At 38.5% G+C, this 11,094-nt stretch overlaps 1 protein-coding gene, 1 long non-coding RNA gene and 1 pseudogene across 4 annotated transcripts; 1 reads left to right on the forward strand and 2 right to left on the reverse strand.

Moving 5' to 3' along the window:
• Positions 1-1,459: 1,459 nt before the first annotated feature.
• LOC148731415 (uncharacterized) lies at positions 1,460-11,014 on the reverse strand. Its single transcript, XR_016001662.1, has 3 exons — positions 10,689-11,014; positions 3,581-3,795; positions 1,460-3,011 (listed from the first exon to the last, which is right to left on the reverse strand). It is a non-coding gene; the product is annotated as an uncharacterized LOC148731415 (long non-coding RNA).
• On the forward strand, positions 4,314-7,979 carry LOC148731416 (uncharacterized; annotated as a pseudogene). Its single transcript, XR_016001640.1, has 2 exons — positions 4,314-4,672; positions 4,813-7,979. The product of XR_016001640.1 is annotated as an uncharacterized LOC148731416 (transcript).
• Positions 7,295-9,541, reverse strand: LOC148731417 (uncharacterized). Of its 2 annotated transcripts, none has more exons than XM_088761113.1 (2): positions 9,413-9,541; positions 7,295-9,126 (listed from the first exon to the last, which is right to left on the reverse strand). In XM_088761113.1, exons 1-2 carry the CDS (start codon positions 9,521-9,523, stop codon positions 8,032-8,034), a joined length of 1,206 nt encoding a protein of 401 aa, XP_088617239.1. In that variant the 5' UTR covers positions 9,524-9,541; the 3' UTR covers positions 7,295-8,031. The 2 variants fall into 2 exon arrangements, with proteins under 2 accessions (XP_088617239.1, XP_088617240.1); XM_088761114.1 differs by lacking the exon at positions 9,413-9,541 and adding an exon at positions 9,286-9,375.
• Positions 11,015-11,094: the final 80 nt, after the last annotated feature.

Below are 11,094 nucleotides of genomic sequence, written 5' to 3' on the forward strand. Positions count from 1 at the left end.
ATATATATATATATATATAACTGCAGACAGTACTGTTTCGGCCTTCTGGGCCTCATCAGTGCAGTGCTAATGCTAGGATGGAGGAGAACCAATATGGTCACCCCAAACGATCCAACCTTTGTGGTATCGTCTAAGTCATGCCAGAGTGCTCAAACTAGAGTACACTAGCGAGCATGCGCAATTGCATTGTTAGGCCTCACGGAAAACGGAAAGGTACTTCACCCAAGAAAATCGTAACCCCATGAAAATCTCAGACATGCGCAGATTACATTACTTTTTAGCACTGCTTGAGAAAAAGAACGCGGGCTTGTGCTGTGAGTTGTTTCCATCAAAGTTATAGATTTTTGTTCATTAAATCGCTGGTCGACTTGCCGACGATGAGACCTGATGGCACGTAAAAGAGCTCACGGCAGCCAGTTTTCTTGCAAAAATCAGCCACCAGTCAAAAAAAAGCCGAGAAAATATGCGAATTATTCCGAAGAAATAGAAAAAAGCAGCGTTGCAGTGCAAGTGTGCAGCTTTTTAAGTGAAGAAAAACTCGATCGACTCAAGAGTGTAAGGGTTTGAAATCCGAAAACACCAATCTAAAAGGAACAGTCAAAACCCTGAGACGCAGTCTAGGCAAGTGTTTTTCAGGAAGGAGTGGAAATGCAAACACTTGCAAATGTCTACGAATAGTACTGCAGATTGTCTGAGCCACCAATTACGCTGACTGATTATCATTCCCATTCTGAAATTCCGCCGGTTACAACTTGCTCGATCGTAGTTGATACCACTTTTAAATAGTATTAATCTTAAACCGATAACAATCTTACCAAAGAGAAGCCGAAAAAAAAAACCTCTCGAATGTTAAGGTAGAGTAGTCGATATGGCCGCATAGTCAGTAATAAATGTACAGGTAAGTTAATTTCTCGGGCAGCAAATCATAACGACGCGTATCTTTAAGTGTCATACAGTATCGAGAGTTTTATGAGTGAAGTTTTAAGGGTTAACTTGGAAGTTCTAACAAACATAAACAAAACTATCTGCACACGGACCGCCGTGGAAACGTAATAGTAATAGTCTCAGTTATTCAACCTTACAATTGTGATAACCATTTTTTTACTAGATTTATATTTTCTAGTCGGGTATTTTTACTTTGCATTCTTTGTTTCCATACTCTATCGTGTGAAATCCGTGGTTACATTTGACTAATTTAAATTGTCACCGTTCCATAATTTCAGTATTTGTAGAAGGAAAGAACATCCAATTGAAAAAGGGCGCGTTGAGACTCCAAATTCGACTGAAAAAGTGTCAAAACAAACTTACGTCTACTGAAAAAAAAGAAAAACAAGTCGGCAACAAGCTAAGGGGGACAAGATCTACTTCCTCAAAACTGAAAAAGAAATTGCAGGGGATCAATGAGTTTGTCGAAAAGGGATATTCCCTTGTGGAGACATTTGCACATGGTAACAATGGATACAACCAAAGAATTTTGATGTTTATGGCTTGTGTCAGATACATGCAACATGCATCTTTGTTATCTTATCAAAACACACCTGTAGCATTACATATGATTTTCAATATTCTGTTTGACTGTAGCCCCCCAACAAACTTCCCAAGTACACTTTCTGACTGGAATGTTCTCTTAGGTGAGGCAGACAAACTAATTCTACTGAATAAAGGCTGATAGTTTCGAAAGAAACTGTTTGGGGCTGCGTCGGTGGGAGTAACGAGATAATTTGGATATATCAACAAAGTTGAAATGGTAAATTGGCCACCGTAACGATTACAAAAGCTGACGTTTCGAGCGTTAGCCCTTCACTCCGACGCAGGGCTAACGCTCGAAACGTCAGCTTTTGTAATCGTTACGGTGGCCAATTTACCATTTCAACTTTGTTGATATATCCAAATTATATAACTTTACTGAAGCGCTTTTCAAACTCCAAGTACGATTTTCATCTCTGGAGCGATGACTCCCACAAGGGAGGAGAAGAGAAGCACATAGTGGGTGTTCACACCTGGTGCCCTATAGAGAGCAAGCCCCGAGCTTATGTCCTAGCAAACAGCCTTACAGCTAGCGGGTCCAGAAAACACCAGTCTGACATGGATTATCACGTTGTGAAAAATGGATATGACATCACCAATGTTTCGGGGTTGGTTGGAGACAATCCCTCTACCCAAAAGGGAAAAGTAAATGGTCTCTTACCAAGCAACACCAAATGGAAAGGAAATGTTTTTTTGTAGGATGCTACCCACATATACTAAACATAATGCTGAGAAGAATGTGCCAGGCTGGGTTTGGGGCAAAGGGTGACATGAGTAACCCCCATGCTTTACAATTACTATATAAAATATCTTGGCTCCAAGATATATGAGCGTCCAAGCCAATACAAAGTTATGTGTGTTTCTCTAGGTATTCTTAGTAAAGAGCCACCCCTTCCTCAGACATTCATTGACACAAGTTGGACATATTATCATGAGACTCTCCAGTGGTATCTTAAGTATGGAAAAGCTTGTTTACAGCTTGCTGAGCATCTCCTTCAAAGATTGCCAAAATCAGATAGCCACCACACTATTTGGCAAGATGTCAGTAAGATGAGCTCAAGTCCTATGATCCAAGTTGAAATCAAGTTTTTGTTTGAATTCCTTGAAAACATTATCATCCCATCTCTGAACACATCCCGAGCTAGTGATGCAGAACTTGGTTTTTCATGTGGTTAGCTAGCACGGTTATGGCCAGCAACTGTTTTGAAACACCATGAAACTTTAAGTGAAATGTTGAGTTCTCCATCAGAACATTTTCCTTTAACATCACAACAGGTAAAGATGTCATTGAAAGACCCTGCAGCTATTGATCATTTTCACAAACAAGTGCAGAGGCCAATGTTACAAGAAGCAATTAAAGTAATCAAAGATCATGGAGCAGAGTGGTTAACTTTTCCTAAGTTTTTTTGGCATGGGAGCTGATCAGAGATACCAAAGTCATTTCTGGCATTCGGTTTTAAAGCTTCTTGGAATTCCAGTCAGATCTGAAAATCAAAAAGAGAAGTCAGTGAACAATCCCTTTCATGTTCATGGACATTGCATTCTCACGTTGGTCTCTTAAAGGACAGAGTTGGATTAATTAAATGGGCCACTCTTTGGAAACTAAAGGAACCCCGATTGCTATGTGAGATCAAAGAAATGGCTTTATCACAACAGAGCTCACTCATAAGTAAAGAAGCCACTCCAAAGCTGTTCGAGTTCTACGCCAAGCACATTTTCAGCCTTCCTGTAAACAATGTTCTTGCAGAAAGACAGATCAACCTTTCACAACTGTATCTTAATAATAACATGTCAGAGTTATCAGAACAAGCCTCAATCACATTTGTTGAGAACATTCTACACGGTGGAAAAACCAACACCAGGACCACAGAAGCTGCACGTGAAGTTCATGAAGAAAATATGAAAGAATATGCCCAAATACTTACCACAGACCTTTTGCAAGAGGCAAGAAAGAACTTAAACAAGATTAGAGAAAACAGCACACATGGGCCACTTACAGCAAAGGATGTTTACCCTAAAGCTTGGATAGAAAAGAAAGTAAACAATGACTTACCGGATATGATTCAGTCACTAAAAGCTGATGGTTGCAAATTTAAACTTCACTGGAAAGCTTCTGCCAAGGGAACATCTGCACTGGAGGGACAAAAGTCATTCAGCCCAACAGTTATTGAGGGAGTTACCAGTACACCTGATGGACAAGTTCCAAGACTCATGCAGCTAGCAGCACTAATGGTGTGGAACTATGGGGAGGAGCTACCAATTTATGATCTATCAAGAGAATGCCAGTTGTGTTTACAAAACCTTCCAACTGTCTTCCAACCTCCAACTACTTGTCTTTCTAGGTCCCACATGACTGTACATAATATGCCATTGCCTACACATGAAGAATAAAGTAGTCATGGGGGTGGCTCAGTAATTTTTAAACATTTTAGATTTGTACACAAGAACTGATTTCACTGACCCACACTGCATGAAGTAAATGTATCTCAACATGAATGCATTTTTACACACAGAGACACATCTAAAAATTAATAAATGTTTCAATGCAACATGTTAGAACTAACCTGATAAAAGCATGTTGTATATGCCACTTTAGTTAAGTGAACAGAGCTCAATATCAGTTTTAGTGTATGTAGCACGTTAGCTTTGCAATATTGTAACTGGTTTTGCAGGGTATAAGCATAGTTAGTAGAGGGGACAGGTTAGGAAACCCGGAAAACTTCAAAGGGGTAACTTATTGTAATGGTTTTAGTGTGATCACGTGGTTATGACCGTGCACACGCTTTCAAGATGGCGGCTGCCTTTCGAGAAGCGTGACTTTATCAAGGACAAAATTTAAAGTATTTTATGCTTCAAGCGTAGTTTAATCAAGAATTTCTAAGAGATATGTAGTTTGACTATTTATAAATCATCATGCCGGGAGATAACTGTTCGGTGTTTGGTTGTGGAACCTCAAGAAGGACGAAAGGTGTTGGTATCTGGAAACTGCCTGCACCGAAAGACGAGGGCCATCGTAAATGGAGAGATGCTTGGCTCAGCGAGATTACCAACACAAGAACAGTTGATGCAGTATTCCGAAAAAAGATCCAAAACGATACTATATACACCTGCGAAAAGCACTTTCACCCTCAAGATGTTGAAATATGTAAGTAAAGTTGATTTTGTTTTACGTTCCTTGTGTGTTGAACTATTTCACTTTGAAGTGGGCATATTCACTTGTACCCTCATTTATGTTATATTTTTCCAACGTGGAATAACTAAAATGACCTCTGTCTTTCTCTATAGTTCAATCCGAAAAGATGATCAAGAAAAAACCACGATTTGGAGCGCTGCCATTATTAAACATGCCGAAACGAAGCCACGAAACAAATAAACCTGTACCTCGACCTGCTCGAAGCGTGGTAACTACAGAAAGCGCGAAACCTGTGAAATCAGCTTTTTATAAAACCTTTGGCGATTTGTGCAAGAGGGTACCAAGTTTAAAGAGCCTCAACGAGTGGAATATTCAGACATCCAAGGATAGACTGGTCATTACAAAGATGAAAGACAACCTTCTTCTCCCAGAAAAGGAACTTATTGTTGACGACAGCCTGGGGTTCACAATCAAGGTATTTGGGTGCTTTCTTCCAGAAACTCACGATATTTACATCAAGCATCTAAGATCGCTAAATGTCCCAGTCAGTAACATTGTGAAGGAAATGGACAGCTACTCTCTTTGTGCTGGAATAGGAAGCCCTTGTAGTGGAAGTCAGATGTCAAGTGTTCCAGTTCACCATGTGATACCTATACAAGTAGACCCTTTAGCAATGGACAATCATCAGATGTTTCCACACGAAGAATATTAGAGATCTAATGAGTGTTTATTGATGTGTAAAGAAACAGAAAGATGCAACCAATGTGAAAGTTATCTTTCTTCATACCAGAGGCAAACAGAAATCAAGACAAGAAGACTATCTGTACCTGCAAAGCTCAATGCCCCTGTAAGTAAAACAGCACCAGAGAGATTAATATTATCTCTTCAACAGCAGCGATTGAAATGTGCAGAGCTGGAGCAAGAACTGAACAGTATGAGGAAAGAAATCTCTAAGTCCAGCATTGAAATAGATCATGCTTTAAGTAATGACTTCACCACAATTCTTGGACAATCCAGTGATAAAATGACACCATTCATGAGATTATTTTGGCAACAGCAGCAAAAACTGTTTTCTAGTAGCCCATCTGGTGTGAGATATCACCCCATGTTGATTGGGTTTTGCCTATCACTTGCTGCCAAGTCTCCATCTTGCTATGAGGAATTGCGCAACAGCAAAGTACTTGTTTTTCCAAGCCAACGCAGACTAAGAGACTACATAAACTGTATTAAGCCAGAAAGGGGCTTCCAGGAAGAAGTGGTAAAGGAACTAATAAGTATGACTTCATCATATTTTGATGTTCAAAGATATGTAGTACTCATGTTTGATGAGATGAAAGTGATGGCCAACCTGGTTTTCGACAAAGTTTCTGGAGACCTTATTGGATACACAGATCTTGGTGATCCAGATGTTAACTTTGCCACCCTGGAAAAGGTTGACCAGATTGCAACTCATGCTTTGGCCTTCTTGGTACGAGGTGTCTGTACAGAGCTAAAGTTCTGCCTTGCACATTTTTCAACCTCTGGTGTGACAGCTGTGCAGTTGATGCCTCTCTTCTGGGATGCTGTTTTCATATTAGAGACTACCTGCAATTTGTGGGTGATTGCAGCAACATCTGATGGGGCATCTCCCAACAGAAGATTTTATCGCCTGCATGAACCATTGGATGGGGATGCAGGTAAATATGTGTGTTATCGCACTATTAATTTATTTGCTCCCCATCGGTTTGTGTACTTCTTTTCAGAAGCACCTCATCTAATTAAGACAACCAGAAACTGTTTGCACAACTCTGGTTCTGGAAGCTGTAGCAGATATATGTGGAATGATGGCTCCTACATCCTTTGGCATCATATTACAGAGCTGTTCTTTCAAGATGCAGAGAATGGTCTGAAGCTCTTGCCAAAGCTAACATATGACCATGTAAATCTCAATTCTTAATCAGTAATGTGAGTCAACTTGGCTGCCCAAGTCTTAAGTGCTTCAGTGGCTGCAGTGTTAAAGAATTTTGGGCCACCAGAGGCTGAAGCAACGGCCAATTTGTGCGAAATGATGGATTCTTTTTTTGATTGCCTCAATGTGAGAAGCACTACAGAATCCAAAGGAAGAGAAAGCCATTCTTGGCTCCATACCGATCAGTTGATGATTTCAGATTCAAATGGCTGGTAGAGTTCCTAGAGTACTTAGAGAAGTGGAAGGAAAGCGCAGAGAACAGACCCGGGAACTTTACACAGAATGCAAGAAGCCGCATGTTCCTTTCGTGGCAAACCTACGAAGGTTTAAAAATTACAGTTTACTCTGTAATTGAAGCAACAAAGTTCCTACAAGGAGAGGGAATTGAGTTTGTTCTTACTGAAAGGTTTTGCCAAGATCCAAGCCAAGAGGAGTACTTTGGCAACCAGAGAAAACTTGGCAGAAGAAATGACAACCCTGATATCAAGACCTTTGGTTACAATGCCAGCGCAATTAGAATCCAAAGGGCACTTGCACTTCAGAGTGGCAATACCAGAGGAAGAAAGGAAAAGAAAAGAGCATGGGAGCAAGTGACATGTGACCCATTACCCAGCAGAAAGATAAAAAGAAAAGAATGAACTCTACAGTATTCAATCAATATTTTATATAAGGTATAAACGTCAGGATTATATCACTGGATTGTTTTATTGTTGTTTATTGCAGCATAGTTAGTAGAGGGAACCCCCTCTACTAACTATGATCGCAGAAACAGTAACATAATAGAGTACTTTAAATCACATGACTGATTTCCATTGGTTCAGTATCATTCACCAATGCCAGATACAATCAATTTCAAAAAAATTTCAAGTTCAAAAGTATAGAACACAGAATCTTCTAGCATTATTCCTGTCCAGTGTCTATTTAAAATGAAATAAGGGAAAAATTATGTCATTTCCTTGAATGACTTTTATTCTCAGTTGCTATGTTCTGTGCTCTTGAGCCTGAAAAAAATGATTTTGCAAATTGTGAAAACTAAACAAAAATACCAGCACTAGAAAGATCACCTGGATTCTAGTAATCCTGTGAAAATTCATTCTGTTATGTATTGTTGCATCAGGGCAAGAAAAGTTCTTTTTCTTTCATAGGTTAAATTGAAAACTGTCTTATCTTAGGAATAATAATTCAGAAATATAACATAGACAAGATTCTTAAGAGACATTACAAAACAGGTATAGTTTTCTTCAAGAATGAAATATTTAATATCAATTTAGAATTGAAATTGTGCTATGAATTACTTGTCATTGGCAATGTGAAAATGTAAGTATCAGAAGTATTTGAAAATAACATTAAATAGTTTTCTTAAATGAAAAACCATTTCTAATCTTTCTAATCTAAACAAGGGTGGGGAGTATTTTGTATACTCTCAAGGACCTCTTGGCATGTCCTGTTCTTGGGTACTCCTCTTAATTTCGTTTCTGAGGCCTTTTGCCTTGTTCTGCTTTGTCTTTATCTCATGTTTTTGAATTATGTCTTTAGCAAAAGAGAATGATCGAACCCTTAAATATAAGCCTAAAATGCTATGGAGAACATCCTTTACAACCTTCTTATCTACTTTCAGTTGAGAGTTGTATAATAATGAGTTACAACTAGATAGGATTTCCTCATCATGAAAACATTTATCCACTATTTCAGCTATGTTGATGCTTTGTAATCCAGTATTCGAAGTATTAACTCTAAAATAATGCTCTGTTCTCAAGAAAATTTTCTGAGCATCACCTGAAATAGTCCATAAACCTCCACGATCCAAAGATGCTGTCAAAGTTAGAGAGATTTTTTCAGTTTGGTTGACTGCTTTTCCTGCTTTTAAAAAGGACATGGCTTGCTGGCTCTCAGAAAGTTCACTTTTCTTTGATTTTGCTATTTTGTTGTGCAGATTATGTAAAACATAGCCTCCTAGATATTGCAGACCAGCCAATTCTTCCTCAGGTAAAGATAACTTAACCTGATTTCCCTTTACAGTAGACAATAACTTTTCTCTACTGAATGACACTATTCTATCAGCAAGCTTAGTGCACAGCAATGTTGCTGCATTTCTTGACAGCCCTGGAAAATACTTGACAGCATGTAAGGGAATTTGTGAGTAGTACTTGCTGTAAAACTTTTCATGATTCTCATTTTTCAGCAATCCATCGTAGGCTTCTTTTAAAACTCCAAGTTCTTTCGAATCTTCTCTAGGCCTTACGAGAGTATATGCCTTTAACTCTTCTCTAATATTTTCTTGATAGACCATGGTATTAGAGAGTTTTAACTTCACTTGTTCAACCATAACTACCAGGTCATCTGTTGTTTGCGATTTGTCTGCAGCTCTGATTGTTTCTCCGACGGAAGTTTCCACTGAGTTTTGGACAACTGGTTCCTCGATTAATTCCTTGTGTTTCATTGTCTTATGTCGTTTTAGACCACGCTTGCTTTTGCACTTTTTAGCACAAAGTTCGCAAACAACTTCGATCTTTTCTACCTGAACAAAAACAACAACATCATGGTTAGAGTCAAGTCAGTGCGTTCACCCAAGTTCTGAAATATTGTGGTCATTCTATGAAACTTACCATTATCTAACAATTAAATAATGAAATTTACTATTAAAAAAGGCAGTGAATCTAGAAGGGAGAATAAATACCTCATCTGCTACATGATATACTAAAGATATTCGATCACACTCGAAAGCAGCTAGACCCGAAGTTTAAGCGTCTTGAATTGACTCAAACAAGTTCATGGGAACGATAGAATACATGTTCTATACTCACATCATCTACAGCTCCCATAAATTCCTGTTCTATGTCTTCGTCGGCCTCTAAAGCATCAAGGATTGCTTCTAAATCTCCTCCAAATACAAAATTGTTACGGTCGTCCGCCATTTTGTTTGAAATGTGTGCACGGTTAGGGTCACGTGATGGTATGGTTCAACATCAAAACCAAAACAATAGGCCTATCCTTTGAAGTTTTCCGGGTTTCCTAACCAGTCCCCTCCACTAACTATGGTATAAGTAAAGTGCATGGAACCAAAGCTGAGACATGCATGTATTTAATCATGTTGTATTGGATCTTGAATTAAATGAATTGAACATTACATTCAAAATGAACAGTAGGTAAATGAAGCTGTAATATATCTGATTTTAAATTGTTATGCATAACTGTTGCTTAGTAGAATATTAAACAAACATTGAAATGCTGTCACTTCACTACAGCAATTTAAGACCATACTAAATGTAATATTTAACTACATGTAGATTATATCATTATAATGTTGCACATGACTTGTATAATTAAACATATCATTAGCAGTAGGTAACTTTTAATGTGATAAGTACATGACTTGTTTATAGGTGTTCTTGTACATTAAGTGAATCATTTTGTACAGGAAGGGCAAAGCTAAGTGATGCAGCCAATGTTGTGTTACATACAGTTAGCGTACAATGTATAACAGTAATAGTGGAACTGTTTAAAATGTGCAAAGTTCATTATCCTGTCTTAATTTCCTTATTCCGTGTAAAAGATAAGTAGTACAAATCTGACCCGTAATGAATCCTCTCTCCCCTTTAAACGTTTTATTAAATATCTACAACGATGGAATTTTTTTTCACATACAGACAACTTGTCATAGCCTCTAAATCTGGACCAACACAAATATGAATATGCAGTGTGGTCGAAAAAGAATCAGCGTATTGGTCGATCCTCCACATTCAAAGCGCCCAAAAGAAATAAGCATTGATTTAACTATCGATATCAGTCAATTAACATCATCAATAGTACCAACGAGTACCCAAGAAGTGATTGATAATTAACTGCTCTTGGTTCCTGTTGACGAATAAACCGGAGTTCACTCTCGATCTCGGGTGGTCGATATTGAATGTAAGCTAATCGACCTATTACCACCAACAACCCCAAGACTATAATCTTACCTCGAGCATCGTGCGCTTGCTTTACTCAGTCGATATAATTTATTTCATTCCTCCATTACATCTCAAACGCGCGTTAAAAAGATGAAAATAACTTTAATACGAACAACAGTGGGCTCCAAACCTCAATTTGCTTTGAAACTGCGATGCCAATTCTTCAACTTGTCCGTTTCGAAATTCCAAATAATAAACACCACGCCCAATGAATGACAAAACAGTACGAAAAAATAGCATTTCTACCACTAAGTCGATGAAAAGAAAAAAAATAAAACGGTAGAATCCTTAACCCCGTTGCAGTCTTCGCGGTTTAAGTATTAAACTACCAGAGACTTTGTGTTTTGATAAGATATTCAACGGTAAAGTTTTAAAAGCTTAGATGGGAGAAGTAAACACAACAAGGGACGTCATCTGCGTATGTCTGAAATTTTCCTTAACTCACGTGCGTACGCTTTTCCGTGAGGCCTAAAATTTATCTACCATGCTGCTTTGGAGTCAAAGTGGACGGTGGGGGTAGGTTTGGGGAGGGGGAG

The sequence above is a fragment of the Stylophora pistillata genome, chromosome 5 (assembly GCF_964205215.1).
Source record: "Stylophora pistillata chromosome 5, jaStyPist1.2, whole genome shotgun sequence".
NCBI classification, from domain to species: Eukaryota; Metazoa; Cnidaria; class Anthozoa; order Scleractinia; family Pocilloporidae; genus Stylophora; species Stylophora pistillata.